The sequence below is a fragment of the Diabrotica undecimpunctata genome, chromosome 7 (assembly GCF_040954645.1).
Source record: "Diabrotica undecimpunctata isolate CICGRU chromosome 7, icDiaUnde3, whole genome shotgun sequence".
NCBI lineage: Eukaryota > Metazoa > Arthropoda > Insecta > Coleoptera > Chrysomelidae > Diabrotica > Diabrotica undecimpunctata.
Genome location: NC_092809.1, coordinates 80392072 through 80409757, shown reverse-complemented (window position 1 = coordinate 80409757; position 17686 = coordinate 80392072). Strand labels below are relative to the sequence as shown.

The 17686-nt window shown below is 30.3% G+C and overlaps 1 protein-coding gene and 1 long non-coding RNA gene across 2 annotated transcripts in view; both read right to left on the bottom strand.

The window, feature by feature from the left end:
- The window catches only part of Vinc (vinculin), a 453217-nt gene that overhangs the window by 278293 nt on the left and 157238 nt on the right, over window positions 1–17686 (bottom strand). Inside the window, exon 10 of the mRNA XM_072537619.1 lies at window positions 5222–5455. Within this exon, the coding sequence (XP_072393720.1) occupies window positions 5222–5455 (234 nt within the window). The remainder of the gene's footprint in view (window positions 1–5221; window positions 5456–17686) is intronic.
- LOC140445529 (uncharacterized) lies at window positions 15969–16607 on the bottom strand. The gene is made up of 2 exons (XR_011951407.1): window positions 16405–16607; window positions 15969–16339 (listed from the first exon to the last, which is right to left on the bottom strand). It is a non-coding gene; the product is annotated as an uncharacterized lncRNA (long non-coding RNA).

Here is a 17686-nt window from a genome sequence, read left to right as displayed (position 1 = left end):
TATTTCTTTAAGAAACATTTCTATCAGATAGATAACTTAGTATCAAAAAATGAAACGAAATGTTGTTTATTTATATGAGACCTAGTGTGATACTCATGACAGGACAGAGAATTATAATTTTACACTGCGGTGGAGAAAATAGATTAATCGATGATGTATTATTAATATCTGCAAATAAATATTAAAGACGCGTCTCTAGGTTATCATGAGGATATGGAAAGTTTAATTTTTGAATCATGATTTGAAGAACCTCTTCTTCCGAGATTACCTAAATATAGTTTGATTATCATGGACAACGTATCATATTATTCAAGATTCATGAGAAAATTCCAAATATTACTTGAAACAAATTACAAATTCAAGAATTTTTATTTGAGAAAGATTTGTACTTTGAGGCATCATATAGTAAAAAGCAATTGTTGGAGGTTGTTTACCGCACTGTACCGTTTACTGTACTCGCAGTAATGGGCATACCGTGCTTGGTATGCCCAGTATTACAATTTACAATAGTACTTCCTCCTTACTATTGTAAATTGAACACAATAGAGTTAATATGGACACAACTTAAAGGAAATAGAAGAAGAAGAAACGTGGCTTCTAAATTTTTGTCTACTGCTCTCCAGTTAATTAGAAGAGAAGTCACAAAGATCACAGCAACCAACGGGAAAAGTGTAATCAAACATGTAATCGCAGTGGAAAATGACCATGTTAAATATTTACCAGCATCAACCAAATTAACTATAAATATAGAAGATACAACTGATACTAGTGATAACAGTGATTCTGAGTAGATTAGTAAGTTCTTATTTCCAACTAGGTGTTAGTTGAAACCTTTATTTTTATTGTAATTGTACAAATTCTCGTTTTGCTTATATATATCTTTGAACATAGAGTACAAATACACTTCATGATAGAACAAAAACATACAACATAATTTAATTTAAAATAATCAAAGTACATGTTAGGTTATTATAAAATACCTGCTAGATATATAAAAAAAGATGCTCATAAAAGTTTTAGACCTCTTACCCATTTTTAAATTATTGAGGTACTAAGTCTTCTCTCACACGGTGTCAAACCAAAGTTGTTAATAGAATACCCTGTATATAATTTAAAAAATGAATTCTCTATTTTTTTTTATTACAATAACTAAGTTATCAGGGATAAAATGTGATCATAAGTTTTAAAACTTATGAGCAGTTGTGTTATTAAAACGTTTGTATAAAAATACTTGTACATAAAAAATTTGTTTAATTGTATGTGATAATTACTTTTATTAACAATTTTTTATAGGTATTGTTATTTTACAATAAGTTCTATTTAGCCGAGTCGATTAGTGTTATCACTTCCTAGATATTTATTTAAACTTTATAGAAAATGAAACTTTTTCTTAAATAACATTAAATAAAAATAAAAACTTTTATTTAATTAAAAATTAGATATCTACGCTACTGTTCAATAAAGTAGTGGTAACTCTAACAGTGTTGCCATTTTACTAGTATTTTACTCCTCTGGTTCCTATAAATTTTCTCACGAAATTACGTGTCGACTATAGCCTTATTTGTTTTGTGTGCTTTATACCGTGTTTTTATTGGACAATATAAATTTAGATTGTAATCTAAAATGCTAACAGATGAATTTGTGGCATATTCAGCATTCAATTCCGAATAAACTTCATCAAAAACTGTAGAAGAAATCCCTGCTTTAAACATCAGCATATTTTCATCTGACATATCCCTGTAACTGATGGGTTTTTTTATCTTTTTTCGATACTTTATTGGCTTGCAAATTTACACTAAGTGAAAATACTTTATGGTCACTGAAGTGCCTCTCGAACACATTTGATTTATAAAGATGTGGTTCGATATTTGTCAATATGTAGTCCAATTTTGTAGATGATGTTTTACCCACTTTATCTACGAAAACTCTTGTAGGAGCCTCAGATGTGACTCTCAGATTATAACTTACTAAAAACTCGTTAAAAGATTGCTTATTATTAGACATGACAAGATAATCAATGTTTAGATCCCCACAAATATAAATATCATGATATGACTTACTGCATAGCTCCAATATATTATGTAATTTACACAGAAAACTCTGAACTTCTCCTAATGGCGAACGATAAACACTAATAACACAAATTTTCCTATTGGCTACAAACAGAGAAATCGCACAGCACTCACACACCATTTCTTCACTAAAGCTAGAGACATCTAATGTTTTGAATTTAGTATCAGTTTTGATGTAGATGATGGATCCTCCATGGATATGGAACTTTCGACAAAAATAAGAGGCGATGTTGTATCCATTCAGGGTCATAAATTGGATGTTTTCTTCAGTACAAAAATGTTCTGATAGACAAATTATATCTGGTGTTTCCTGCAAAGTTAAGACTTCAAGTTTGAGTAACTTATTTGTCAAAGATTGAGCATTTAGGGGATTGAGCATTTGAGGTTTTTGTGAGATTCTGGTTCTGGTTATTTCTGATTTCAATAAATTTAGTTTTTCTAGCAAGTGTTCATTATTTGATTTTAATAGATTATTGTTATTTAATAATAAATTGTACTTATCATCTTTTTCAGCTAACAGCCTTTCACTTTGTTTTTCACAGCCCATGAGATGTGATAAGTATTTCCACATACTATACAAACGAGTATTTTATTAGGCTTAGTTTGACAACATTTAAATGTATTCTCTTCAAAATCTACCTCTTTTACTACATAGAGAGGTGACGGCACATTTTTCCTTTCCGCCATCTTGGATTTACCTATTTATATTTATATTACATATTAAATGAGCCTATTACTTGATATATAATTCTTAATTAACACTTATAATATAATTCAATATTATGAAAAAAATACTTACGAAATATTTTTTGTATAATTGTAGTATTTACAAATACTGTAACTAAAATAAATGATTATTTGAAAATACTAAAATTGAAGTTAACTAAAGCGTTTAATATAATAGGTATATGAATGAATGGAGAGAAAGTATATGCATGATTTGATCACGTTAGAGTAGGGATATTCGTTATTTTGGAACATCTGCCAGGGGCCACGTTCAAGTTTTTTTAGAGGTCAAACCATGAAACACAACGTGGCCAGTGTTTCTCTACCGATTGAACAAAAATTATTTAAACGAAAATCTTTAAAATCAAAGTGTAATTTTACCACCTACAGAAGGAGCACTATGAAAGCACAAATATAAAACTTACTTCTAATTAAAATCGTGGTTAGAATACTTCAATTTAGCATTTAATTTTGCAAACGACACTTCATTAAAATCATTAGACCCACTTATACCCGATTTTTTACAAAAAAAAAATAACATATTCTTGCAAAACAGAATGCGTGAAATTAACATAAAAAATTTGGTTTATATTGCTCAAATTTATGCACTGATTGTACAGAAGAAACATGCGAGAATTGGGATGTAGTGGAAAAATTTGAAGAAAATTTGGAAGATACTTCAGATTTAGAAAATGTAGATATTGATTTTGATATGGAAGAAGTATATACGGTAACGAACAAATAAAAGTAGAGAAGAGTAATAAATTATAATTTCATTTTTCCCTCATAAAAAAAGTGGAGTTGGGTGGAGAAAAGGTAAATTTCTAGAGCCAATAGTAAATTTGAGAAGGTACTGCCAAGTATTAGGTATTTTTGGCTGAAGCATTGATCATTTTCTTGTTCCAAGTTTTAATCTTTATAAAGATTAAAATTTAAACTTGAGACAAGAAAATGCTTAATTTTTCAACCAATAATAACTAATACTCAATAGTACTCACATTTAATTTACAAATATGTATTACGAAATAATTAACTAATAATGTACGGAAAGAGTACATACAAATTAAAAAAAAGAAGATTAAAATCCATTAAGTAGATCCGGAGATATAAACAATAGTAACAGTTTGAAGATGCGTTTTGATTTTTTGAAGTAGCTGTGAATTTAAAACAAAACTAACTTTATCTCAAATTATCGTAGAACAATTTTTTTTTGAATTCGTGTAAAAATGTCAGCTTTTCGAAGATAAAACAAGACTTGTCTTCTAGCAATGGTTTAAAAGTTATTCTGAATGTTCATAAATCAAAAGTAACCGTTATTTTACAAAGGATTTTGCGTTGAAAAAAATTCTTTTTTTTTGTGTATATTGATAGTTTACCTCTTAAACTTTCATTTGGTATGAGTAGAATTACTGTATCTTCATTACTTTCTGACTCATGTGTCTGCAAAAAAGGTCTCTGGGATAAACAGATAGAATAACTTTTAAACTAATTAATGGACAGATCCGAAATTTTTGAGGGTTCATTAAAGACCACAATATCCAACTTTGGGCGGAATAACATATGCCTAGGTTGATTTTTCCAATAGTTATAAACAAATAACGTTTTTGCATTATTTTGCAGGTTTTGAAGCAAAAAATTAATTTTACAACTTTTAAAAATCGCCATTTTACATCTTTTTTATGTTTTAAAAGTAAAAAAATTTTACTCTAAATATTAAGCTTTGCAAAGGTAAGCAAAAAATCGAAAAATGGCATTTTTTCGACTGAATTGTTAATAATTAAGAAAGACGCCGAAATTTATGGGGAAACCATATAGGTTCTCTTTATATAGGCCTATAATAACTAAAATAATTGTCAGATATCTGGATTAGTCACAGTCCTGAGACAAATCTTATTTCCCCAGTCTAAAACTTACATGTGACTGCCCAAAAACTTACATCGGTCAAACCGGTAGAACCTTTAACAGACCTATAGCAGAACACAACAGGGCTTTCAATAATAGAAAAACAGATTAAAAAAACTGAAATTTCTGTCTTATTTTGCAACTGTCTTACCAACAAATAAGAAAATGCCATTTTGAAGATTTTTATATGACTTATAAGATTATTACTCTCAAATTTGTTTCGAGTGCTTCACTTTTTACCGGTAGACAAAAATGCGAAAATTTACTGTTTTTTGACCTTAATTTGTTAATATCTAATAAAGTCCAAAAAATCGACAGAACAAAATACAGAAAACATATAGGTTATTGTTATAAAGGTCCATATAACTCAAAACAACTGTTTGCCTGGAGGGGCCAGAGTCACAAACAGTGTACTTTTTTGCGTATTTCCTTGAACTATTACTAGCATTTTGTTTTAATTAACCGCATTAACTCCTAAGGTTATTAGCAGGAGAGAATTATTTATAATTTTATTTCTTTACCTGAGGCTTTCACAAAATCTGCAGAGTCTGTGGCTTCATCGCACAGATTACGAACCTTGCTCAAAGTATCTGCATATTGTTGTCTCAAATTTTCAAAATGCTCGTCTGCAGCTTTTGATGTAGGATAATTCATGCGAATACTTCCCGCAGAAACTAACTGTGGTGTTAAACTTTCAACTTGATTGGCTGCGCTTTGAAGAGCCTCTGCTAGCTTTTTGTTACCTGAGCTCCCACCTAAAAAAAGCTAAATCTTAAAATAAAGTTAAATAGTTAAAGTTAAGAAGTTAAAAAGTTAAATAAATAAATGTCTACAAAATATCTTCCATAATGAGTATATTTATCATCTTTATTATTTCCATTTTTAAATCAATCCCTTTTTTATTTGGTTAAATTTATTTAAACTAACCATAAAATGTAAATTTACCAATTTTTTAAAATTATTAATGATTACCTAATTCATTTAAAGTTTATGTGAATACACCAATACGACGAAGTTTTGTATGACTAGACAGAAGGGAAGAAATCCGAAAGTAACTTCACGTACAAACGTAATAAAGCGTAACATCCGATAGAAGAATAGTTAGAAATTATTAGCAGAAAATATCCACTACCACAGGATATAGGTACTATTATATATTATACAAATTTGACGAGGGACTGCTTAGTAAAAAGTTCATATGCAAGGACCAAAGACAGAAACAAGTTGAAGGAGCATGACTTTCCCCGGTAATAGCAAACCATTTCATCTAAAAAATTGGAATAGACGTGGATGTGAGGTCGGGAATTTTAATAAAAAAAGTATCTAAAAATCATTAACATTGTTTTTTTCTACTTTCCTCGCTTATAACTTAAATAAAACGATTTATTTTCGAGCTAAGTTGCTATGAAATAAAATAGTAATAACTCAATTTTCTTTTTTGATGTTTACGTTGTGATTTGAAATGTAATTTAAATATTTGTTGATGTGGGTTGGTTTTCTGTAGACCTTTTTTGCATATCCTGTGTTCTTTTGTAATTAGCACATCCAGTAAGTGAATTGTTGTGTTCTTTATTCAATGTTTCTGGTCCATGAGGCCAAATAGACCGGCGAAATCTATCTGTATAAAAGGCTATGATGACAGTGACAGGTCACGCTGTAATTCCGGTCACATAACGACACCATCTAGGAAAGAAATATGAACTACCATATTTCAATCATATTTTGTTCTTGAAACGATACGTTTAATTAATAATGTTGTATTAATTAAATATTAATATAATTAATAATTAATTTTAATATTTTTCAGGTAAAATTTATTATAAAACTTTACGTTATTTGAGATTTAAAACCCAGCGCCATCTAGGAAAGAAAATCTAAACTAAAGACATCTGACATTTCATTCATATTTTGTACTTGAAACGATACGTTTAATTAATAATACTAATTACATATTAATATAATTAATAATTAATTTTAATAATATTTTTAAGGTAGAATTTTATACAAAATAATTTAAATAAATCTCAATTAATTAATTTTTTCGAAAATTGCTAAAAATATAGGTTACTGTAATTGTAAGGTAAGATCAATGACGTATAATATATATTTATTATGTCAGTGGGTAAGATAAACATACACTTACTATAAAAATAAAATGATGTTTAAAAAACGTCAACGCTTTACCAAAATAAAATGAAGTAACTAAATAATATTAAATGAAATTAAATAAAGGAAAATATAATAAATCAAATTGAATCAAGTTAAACAGAATTATGTAGAATTAAATAATTTTTTCAGCGTTTTGTGGTGGAGATACAATAGTTCGTCGGATCGAAACGTATGATACATTATTCGAACTGAGAGGCGGTAGCGAATATGTCGCTCCTTAAATACAAAAGTCACACATTCCAAAAAATATCAAAACTGATTTTTTTGCATGAAATGCACCTTAACCGATGAAACTTTAATATTTCGCTCAACCAGCCGTCGTTTTATGATCAAAAGCACCCGTAAACCCACATACGTTAGTTTTGTTTTGTACCGTTTCTGTAACTGAGTTCCGTGCAAAACTACCACATCCTCAGTTGCCATTAGACATTCGGCACGAGTGCACGCATTTTTTATGAAAAACTAACACATTCCAAAAAACTGCTAAAAGACAGGTGAAATTATATATTCAAAAGTGCCACATTCAAAAATACATTCGTATTGCAGATCACATACACGTAAGTATCTTATCATTTTTATGTGCAATAGTACAATATTTTAAAATAGGTTAGTTTTTCGTTTATAAATTTGATATTCTCTCTTATTTTTGTATGCAATACTACCATATTTTGAATTATGTTAGTTTTGCAAAAAATAATTAGAATTATTTTCTTATTTCTTTATTCTAAAGTTTCATATTTCGAAATATGGTATCTTTGTATTTGAAAGTGATCTCTAAATAGATTTTATTTTATATATTAAAAAGCAATTTTTAGTTTTACTGTTGTTTTATCGGAAAGTTTTTGTAGTTTTTGGAGTAATCTTATGGGTTAAACAAAATAATTTAGAAATCTTAAAACCAATTAAATTTTACTTACCCATATAGATACATTATAACGCCTATTTACGAGAAAGTAAATTGTTTGATACAGGTAGGTACTTATAATTAATTTTTATTTTCAGAATGGCAAGAAAAGCGCAACGTATTTTGGACATGATACCACCAATAAATGACCCTCGAGATGAACAGCAATCTTCTTTAACAATACGACCTAGTGAACTGGATTCAATTGACATTCAGACTGACAATATTATTTATCATGAATATGATGCTAATGGCATTAGCTCTCTACCGCACAGTCAGTTATCTTTAGGATATTCTGAACTCCGTTGAAAATAACGAAGATATTCAAGCAACGCCTCCAAATCACAGAATATTCAATAAACCATCTTTAGTCATTAAAGAAACAGACTCAGACAGTGATTCTTCCTCTGGTGAATCTTCTAGCTCTTCGAGCAGTTCCAGTTCTAGTTCTTCAAGTAGCTCCAGTTCTACAAATAACCTAAAAGATTTCTCATCCGATGATAGTGTCAAAGATCCTACGTATGAAGATCCATTTTCTGAAAACCGCAAAGCCCAGTCAGATTCCGATGAAGAACAACAACCACAAGCACAGTTACCTGACATTCAAGACTTTCCGCAATCAGCCGTGGATAACCAGAAGTTACTTAATATTAATTCACCATCACCCGGAGTTGACGATCAGCCACTTAGCGTTGACGAGCACCCATCTAGCATCGGTGAGCAGTCTCCTAGTGATGATGAATCGCGCAGTAGGTGTCGTAAAAGAAAAGCAGAACCGCTTTTATGGAAACGAAACCAGAGCAAGCTATTGAAAAACAAAGGTATGTCCTATACTTCTATGTCCAAGTCTAAGAAAGTTTATGATGCCAAAAAATGGGTCCTGTATGTTTCGATAAATGTAAATTAAAATGTTCTACAGACTTTACGTTTGAAGAAAGAAAACACATCTTTGAAAGGTTCTGGCAGTGCGGTGATCTGGAAATCCAACGACAGTTTCTTCACGATCACATGACCAAGGTAGAACCAAAATATAGATACGTTCGTGAAGGTAGCAGTCGCAAAAATTACAATCACTCATTTTATCTGACTCGGAATAATAAAAAAACTCGGATATGTAAAGTATTCTTCATGAATACCCTTGCAATCTCAGACACTATGATCAGAACCGTTGTCAAAAAACAGTCCGAAACTGGTGTGCACCTTAAAGATAACAGGGAAAAACATAACAACCATAAGACACTAGACCCAGAGCTGACCGATGGTGTCAAAGCACACATCAATTCAATACCCCGCATAGAAAGTCATTACTGTAGGTCGCGATCGACTCGGGAGTATATTGAGGGCGGGTTAACAGTCGCGGCACTATATCGACATTACGTAGACAAATGTGAATCTGAAGGTAGACCACACGTTTCATATCAAGTATACTATAACATATTTATACATGATTTTAACTTATCTTTCTGACAGCCCAAGAAGGATCAATGCGAAGATTGCATGGCTTACCAAAACGCTGAAGATAAATCGTTAATACAAGAAACTTACGACGAGCACCTGAAGCAAAAGACTCTCGCTAGAGCTGAAAAAGATAGAGATAAAGAGCTTGTGAGTAATACCTTCGTAGTGGCTGTGTACGACCTCCAAGCGGTGATGCCTTGTCCACGGGGTGATGTGTCGAGCTTCTATTATACGTCTAAATTAAATCTACTTAATTTCACAGTAACCGAGCTCGGTACAAAGGACACAACTTGTTTTGTATGGCACGAGGGAGAAGGAGCCAGAGGTATTAATGAAATTGGCTCCTGTGTTCTAATGTATCTTAGAAAATTGAATGACAATGTCACGGAACCTTGTGATGTCACTTTCTATAGCGATAATTGCTGTGGCCAACAAAAGAACAAATTCATGCTGGCAATGTACCAATAAGCAACTCAAGAATTGCCAAACATCAAGAGTATTACTCATAAGTTCCTAATAAAAGGGCACACTCAAAACGAAGGAGATTCTGTTCATTCTGTCATCCAACGTAACATTACGAGAGCATTGAAATCATCTCCAATTTACGTTCCAGACCAGTATATCACTCTGATTAAAACAGCAAAGAAAACTGGAAAGCCTTATACTATTGAAGAACTGACACATGAGAATTTTTTTGACCTCAAACCTCTGTGTACAGGAAACTACAATATAGATGATGATGGCAATAAATTCAAATGGACCGATATAAAGATTCTGAAGGCGGATAAAGTAAGCAATGGCATATTTTTCTTTAAAAGTTCCTACGAAGAGGAAGAGTTCAGGTCGGTATCTACGTTGAGAACACACCGCACGAAGTCAACGGCAGTGCCTGATAATAATTTTACTCTAAACCAACTTTACACTGAAAAGCTTACAGTTCCTGAAGCAAAGAAGCAAGGAATTCTAAAGCTAATCCAAAAAAACGAAGTGCCAAGATTTTATGAATCTTTTTATGATAATCTCTAAATTAGTGCACAAGTTACTGTTGTTAACTGATTTTTAATGTTTTCGTTAAGTTTTTTTTTATCCTTTACGAGCATTACGCTCAATGTAGTTTTAAGAAAACGTTTTATGAAAATATTTTTGTAAGAACCACGTTTATGTGCTTCATACGGTTGTGATTAGTGTAGATCATGGAAATGATTATTTTGAAGGTGTCTTTCTCCTTAGTGCCTTATTTTATAAGACTATAACTGCTAATAATACTATTTTACGATAAAGTTATCTCTGTTTCTCTTAAAGGTTTTTGCTTAAAAGGTTAAGTTTTGTTTTTAACGTAAATTTATTCCTCTTATCTACTACTATAGGTAATATTAAAGACTTAATTGATGATCTCATGATAAAATTAACAATTATTTGTTTTCCCTTAGCAAGTTTAGTATGTAGTAAGTTAGTATGTGCCTTTTTTTAATAAATTGACATTTTGTAAGGTTGACAACCGAAAATAAAACTCAAATTTTCCTAATTATGGTGGTTTAATTTTTAAAATTTTAATGTTCTCGACGACAAAGTCTATATACAAAACTAACTTATTTGCATTTTTTCGACAGTCCATTCGAGCTATGGTTAAGATTGCTTTATTGATATAGGCTATTTAATTACGCATCTTTTGATACCAAAAAAATCTACCTCATACACATAGTTTATACAAAAATCATAAAGTAATCCAAATTATTTTTGTAAATGCCTCTCCTGTACAATTTGCTTATTTTGACTTGTGGTGCTTTTGTATTTAAGGAGCGATGTGGTGTTTGTTCCGATTGAGGCGTGTGATACGTTAAATGAAAAGGAAGGATATCACGAATATATTAAGATAGAAAAAACAAATAAAGTGACTACCCAAAGGGCATTACCATCGAGCAAAAAGACAAAAGAGGGAATCTGATCGTTATGAAAAGGAGACCAAAATTAATAAAAGTGGCCTCTTAATATGGCGGACAACTCAGTAAATGCAAAGGGGCCAAATTTAAATTTTACGACACTTCACAATAATCATACAGTGGTGTAGGGGTTCTAATTTATCTAATGGAATTAGTACCAAGTTTGAAAATTTTAATATAACGATTGTTTTAATTAGAAAAATATTTCATGTTTTTTTATAAGGTCCTAAAACAGTAGCTATAAAATATTTTTCAGAATGTGTCTTAGATGAGAAAGTTTTAATTAAATAATAACGATAATAGTCTAAAATGTGACACACTTATTAAAAAACTTCAATATAAATAAGTTTTCATGTGGCAGTTGGGATAAACAATAACATAACCCAACTAAATGTGATTTCTTAAACAAGGAAAGAGACTCTCTTTCCTTGTTTAATGTGGCCTCTCAAAATGGCACTTCCCGTCTAACAATATTTTTGCCCCCGCTACCTTTACATTCCCTCTTCTGCCTTTTTGTCGATGGACATTACACATTGTCTTCATTAATAATAAACGTATAGTTACATATGAGACGTCATAGGGCACTATGCATAAAACTAGTTTAACTAAAAGACAAATTTTGATTTATTGACTCAGGCTGAGGACAAAATAAACAACTAATCGAATCCTAATATGCGACATAGCAAATAAAAGGGGAGAATATAACAAATATATTTAGATAGAAAAAACAAACAAAGAGACTACCAAAAGGGCACTACACACAGTCTTATGATAATAGACATATTTGCTTTATATATAAAGCACAAGGTAAATTCGCTTTATTGACCTGAAAAGGGCGTCTGACTGATTAAAAAATAGAGAGCTAGCCCGATATTAGCATCGATATATAAAATCAAACGGCATTAATATATTTATATGTATATGTATATATATTATATATATATATATATATATATATGCATATATATATATATATATATATATATATACATATATATATATATATATATATATATATATATATATATATATATATATATATATATATATATATATATTGTCATACTTTTTCTTTCCCAAACAAAGAAAAATAAATAAAAATATCCATCGAAATAAAATTTCATGATATCAATATAAACAAATTGTATATAGTAATTTAAGATAAGATTTAGTGTAGATAAGAATAGAAATTTGTTTGGCAAACGACCTTTTTCCGTTTCAAACAAAATTATCAAGAAACCTTTGTTTAGAATTAGAAGACATTTTACCTGTAAGTTAATCTTTTCATTGTTTGTATAGTCGAGTATTAAATGACCATATTCTAATCTTTTGAAATATGTATAAACGATGTATTGAAAAAAAAACCAATTTTAAAGTAAGCTTTTTAGTTTTCTCTGAAACCGAAATTAGGCTTTTCCAAAATCATGGTAAACACAATTTGAGCTTTTTGATTTCACGGTCGTTTTTAAATGGGAATTTGGGAGTCAATCATGAGACAGGAGAAGTCAGTCATATTTTGGTCATCGAAAGGAAACAGTCGTTTGTCTCAAGATAGGGTGTGGTTCGTGAGTTTGGATACCGGCGTAACGAAAAGAAGTGATTAGTTTGAAGAAGGAGATAACAAGTAGATTAAAGGAGGTCCTTGTATCTACCGTGGGCATTTTATAAAGTATATGTGAAAGTATTCTTACGGCATCAAGTTGACAAAAGGAGGTCCTGGTGTCATAAATAAATAGCTGAGTTTGGAGAAGTGAATCAGGTGTTTTTTGTGTAGTCTGCAGGAGGTTTGCAGAGACGTTAAGAAAGAGCCGAGGTGCCAAAGAGGAGAGATCACATCGTTGAGGAGACTGGACTTTTCTGGGTATTTTCCAACATACAACTCAAGAAGAAAATAAGCTGTAAGTGTTTGTACAATTGAATTTTATATCTGTGAAGGATCGTTTCGACATCATGGTCATTAGCATTCAAATTTAAGAACTGAGGTTTTGTTAGGTTAATCAAAAGTTTAAAGTTTTGTGGTTTCTTTTTTTTTAAGTAAAGAAAATTTTAAGTAAAATTGGGTTTTCACGTAATATAAATGTATGTAGCTTTATAATCTTATTATCATAATAATTTGATTTATTTTCTTGTATGCTGATTGATAAGATAACGACAGAATTTAATAATTGTTTTATTCGTTCATATAAAATAAAGAAACGTAAATCTTTGTAATATAATATATTTGTATTCTTATCCTTTTCTTCTCTATCCCGATAAAAGACAACTAGAAAATCTTTTGAATCCATCGAACACAGGTAATATAAGGATTATTTTACTTTTGATAACAGATAAGTTATAATTCTTTTTTATTGGCTCAATAAACTAAGTTTGAACTAAAAATAAACAATCATAACAATATATATATATATATATATATATATATATATATATATATATATATATATATATATATATATATATATATTGTAGTATAATAAAGTTCTTTTAAAAGCAAGTATAAAAATTTTGTAGTACACTCCTGGCTATATATAAATTTTGGTGTTTTTTTTTACCGTCAAACTCCCCAAAAAAGAATTCGGCGATGAAGTTGAATATGATTATTTTATGTATTTGTAAGTGTTAGTTTTGAACTGGAAATGTTTCAAGGTTATTTAGCGAGATAGTCAAAGTGGTTTAAAACCGGAATTTTAGGTTGTTTGTTTTCGAGAGCGGCGGAGGGGTAAGACGAAAAAAACTGGCCCCAGCCGATATTGAGGTCGACGGGAATTCGAGTAAGGTTGAAAAGGGTAACGAGAGTGGACACACGTACTTAAGAAGTCGGCAAAATTTGTTGAAAATAGTAATTTTACTCTATGTAATACGTCAGTTTAGAAAGAGTAATCACTATTTTTCTAAGTACGTAAGAGAATTGTGTCGTGTACAACAAATTTGGAAAATGCCCACGTGTTCCAGTTTTTTTTAAGAAGCCATGTCCAAGGTTTGCATTTAGGCCCATATTTATAGTCGGTACTCAAGTATCGGTCGATGCTTGAGGTCGACCTTGAGTCGTTTTTGTGTTTTATAAACGGATCTCGAGCACGAAATCGAGCTTGAGTACACAAAAATGACAGCTCGTGCTCAAGCATCGGATCGACCTGCCTTGAGCACGGGTTCCTAACCTAACTTGTTTGTTTATATTTATATTTTTTTCCAATTCGCTTCAATACAATATATTTTTTTTTTGTTTTTTGAGATTATGGATATTTTTGTTCAACATCCAGGATTAAGTCATGGCAGCTTAATATTTGATCAAAGTTGATTAAGAGTTAGAAAGGAAAGAGGACAAATTCCAGAATTATTAATAGGTGAATTATTATGAATAGTGATTATGCATGCAGCACAGGCACTATCTACTTACTCCAGCATTAAAGCAAGGTATTTATTGATAATGGGCTAAACAAAAAATAGGTTATTTGATAGATATATCTTTTTAGGTAATGATCAACAAAATAGATATAATAGTGCACATGTAAGAAATGTTGCCAAAAGGCTATTTAGAACCTGGAAAATATGGTTTCCCTGTCTGCAATGAAGCCTACAAATCAAATTAAATACATATCTTGCAATAATAAGTGCTACAGCAGTACTCTGCAATATGTGTTTACAGGAAAATAATTATAAATAGTGATGATGATTTTCTAGAAAATACTGATGTGCCAGAAAATAGAAATGTTAATGATGTGGAACAAGGTTTAAATTTTAGGAGACATTTTATTCAACAATGTTATGCATGAGAATGTGAATATATTATTGAATACCTATGTTAAATATATTCCTTTTTATTTTATATGTCGAAATGTATTTTTTATATTGTAATTTAAAATAAATGAGGGTTATACTATACTCAGACAACTTAAGCAAGTAAATCTTTATTGAGTTCGAGTTGTCTCTCTCCTTTTAAATAAGTGTTTATTCCTTTCACAAAACCTTTCCTTATCAAATATAGAATTAATTACACGTTTAAAATATTAGTATTCTTTATTTAAAAATATATTTATAAACCTTCACGATAAGTAAATTTGAAAGTAACAATTTATAAAACTAAAAAATGGAATAATATCAGGCTTGTTAAATATAAAATAATATAATAATCGCTTTACAACCACCATTAAAAACAAAATCACAAAAAAAAACCAAAACTAGTATTTACATTTAGAATTTTTAACAGTGTTCAATATAATACATTAAGTACAAAATACTACATACTAGTACTAGTATTTACATTTAGAATTTTTAACAGTTTTCAATATAATACATTAAGTACAAAATAAGAATAGTTATTATATAAATGATTGTTTTAAAAATCCATAACTATAGATTACTATTAAACTTTGGAATAATTCAAACCTTTTTTTGGCGAATGTTTTTTATTTGCAATTATAATAGCTACTACTCCATTAGTAGTAGTGTTTGTTATTACTGTTACATATTGCCATAAGTATATTTAAGATTACTTACCATTTGAAGCACATTGACATATTCTATAGGAACAACAGGTGTCATATTACAAGTATTACTTGAAATTCTTATTATATGTACAGGTAAGATTTCTCAAAATTATCATACATAACAACTCTTTATTTTGAACTGGAAAAGCAATGGATGGAGTCAGATAATTCTGATGTTACAGTAATTAAACTTATATGTCCTCCTATCTGGTGGGCCTCCTTTTGTTCTACAATTATCTAAGTATGAAAATATAGTAAATTTACCTCTTCCAAATACTTCTGTGTTGTCCCAAGGACAGACGATGCTTACATATATGTCGGGAACAGCAACTTTCACAAACTCCATACCTACATCAGGCTTTGGCTTTTTTAAAGGGCCATCACCTGTAGCCAGCATGCTGTTGTTTCTCTGCATTTTCTACTATAAAAATTTTGCTTGAATAAATAAAAGTATTTTACCTCTGTTTCAATTTGTTTTACAATTTTCGTAGCTGTTCTGAAGTCCACCTCAGGCTGGCAGTTATATAATACGCTGTATTGTACTCCCAACCCTTCTTTTTTCATTAAGGAAGCATCGTTTGTCCTTTTATTCTCTACAGTATTATTTTTCTTTACCAGCTGGATTAAAAACACCTTTCCTTTTGTTGAATACACTGCATATTTAGTACAATGTCCGCTCATCTAAAAATCGACATAATTGAAATTTATTCCCTCGAATTCATATTTTTTTATAATATATTACATACCTTAAAATGATTTATTAAAAATTAATTTTTTTAATACACAACATGCCTCTTCTTCAATAAAGCTAAATTTGGCGCTAAAAATATTTAAATAAAGTTTGGTGACAATGTTAATAATTGACAGAATCTTCTTTTTATTGGATGCCATCTATCAAATTTACTTAAAATCCCTAATTTTCGTGCTTGAGACCAATCTTGTACGAGAATACCCGAAGTATCGTTTATAGAACACAACAAATACTTGAGCATGACTTTGACGTAAGTTCGACTTGGCGGAGCACGTGCTCAAGCACGAGCTTTAGTACCGACTATAAATACGGGGCTTAGTGCCCTTCAACCTCATTTTGTTTGTCCCTGGTCGTCGTTGCAGACTATAGAAGCAGTTTTTTTTTGTTCCTCAAGTGCATTTTAGTGAAAATCAAGGTAATTTTTTTGTGTTTAAACTTTCAAAGTAAAAATAGACATTTTTTCCTAATAATTGCTTTCGTTAAAATTTAAGAATCTGTAATAATTAAAATTATTAGATGTCATAATTATTCTGTCTTAAAATGTTATGTTGGCATATGACAGCTGGTAACTAGCTTTATTATTTTTGACATTGATTTATTTTGGTTTTTTAAAGAAGGTTAACCTCTTTATGAATAGTTTCATTAAAAAGATAATTCTTTGTTTGTAATAAAATTATTTCTGCCACATGTTTATAGTCCAGTACTATTTTTTGTAAGTTTTGTAGCATCTTCTGAGTTTGTAAATGAATAGGACACATGTAAGTTTATCTTTGTTATTTTTGGTATAAATTTTTGTAACTAATTATATCATATATATTTTGTACCATTTGATATTTTGTAACTGTTTGTGTTGAGACAGTAGTGTAAGTCTCCTAACCTCTTTTTGTGTTTTTTTAGGAAGGAAGAACCTGTCTTTCCTCCAGCAGGAAGTTTTCTCAAAGCGGCGTCCATTTTAAATTGCTAGAGGTATTTCTTGTTGTTTTTGTAAATCCTTTGTCTAGGAGATTCATGTAAGTATCCATTTGTTTCATTTTGTAGTTGCCCCAATCCAACCCCATTATCATTTACTTATCCACGACCCAGCTCTCCAAATAAGCCCTAAGTGCCGTTCGCTTAATTTCGTTTATTTTGCTTACCCTATCTCTGCCCCAGTAACTTCTGTCCCAATTTTCAAACCTCTATAATTATACTCTATGTGGTAGGCAAAATACTTCGTTACAAAATGGTGGCACCAACGTGGGTCATGTTTTAGATTCTGAATACTCCTACACGTAGTT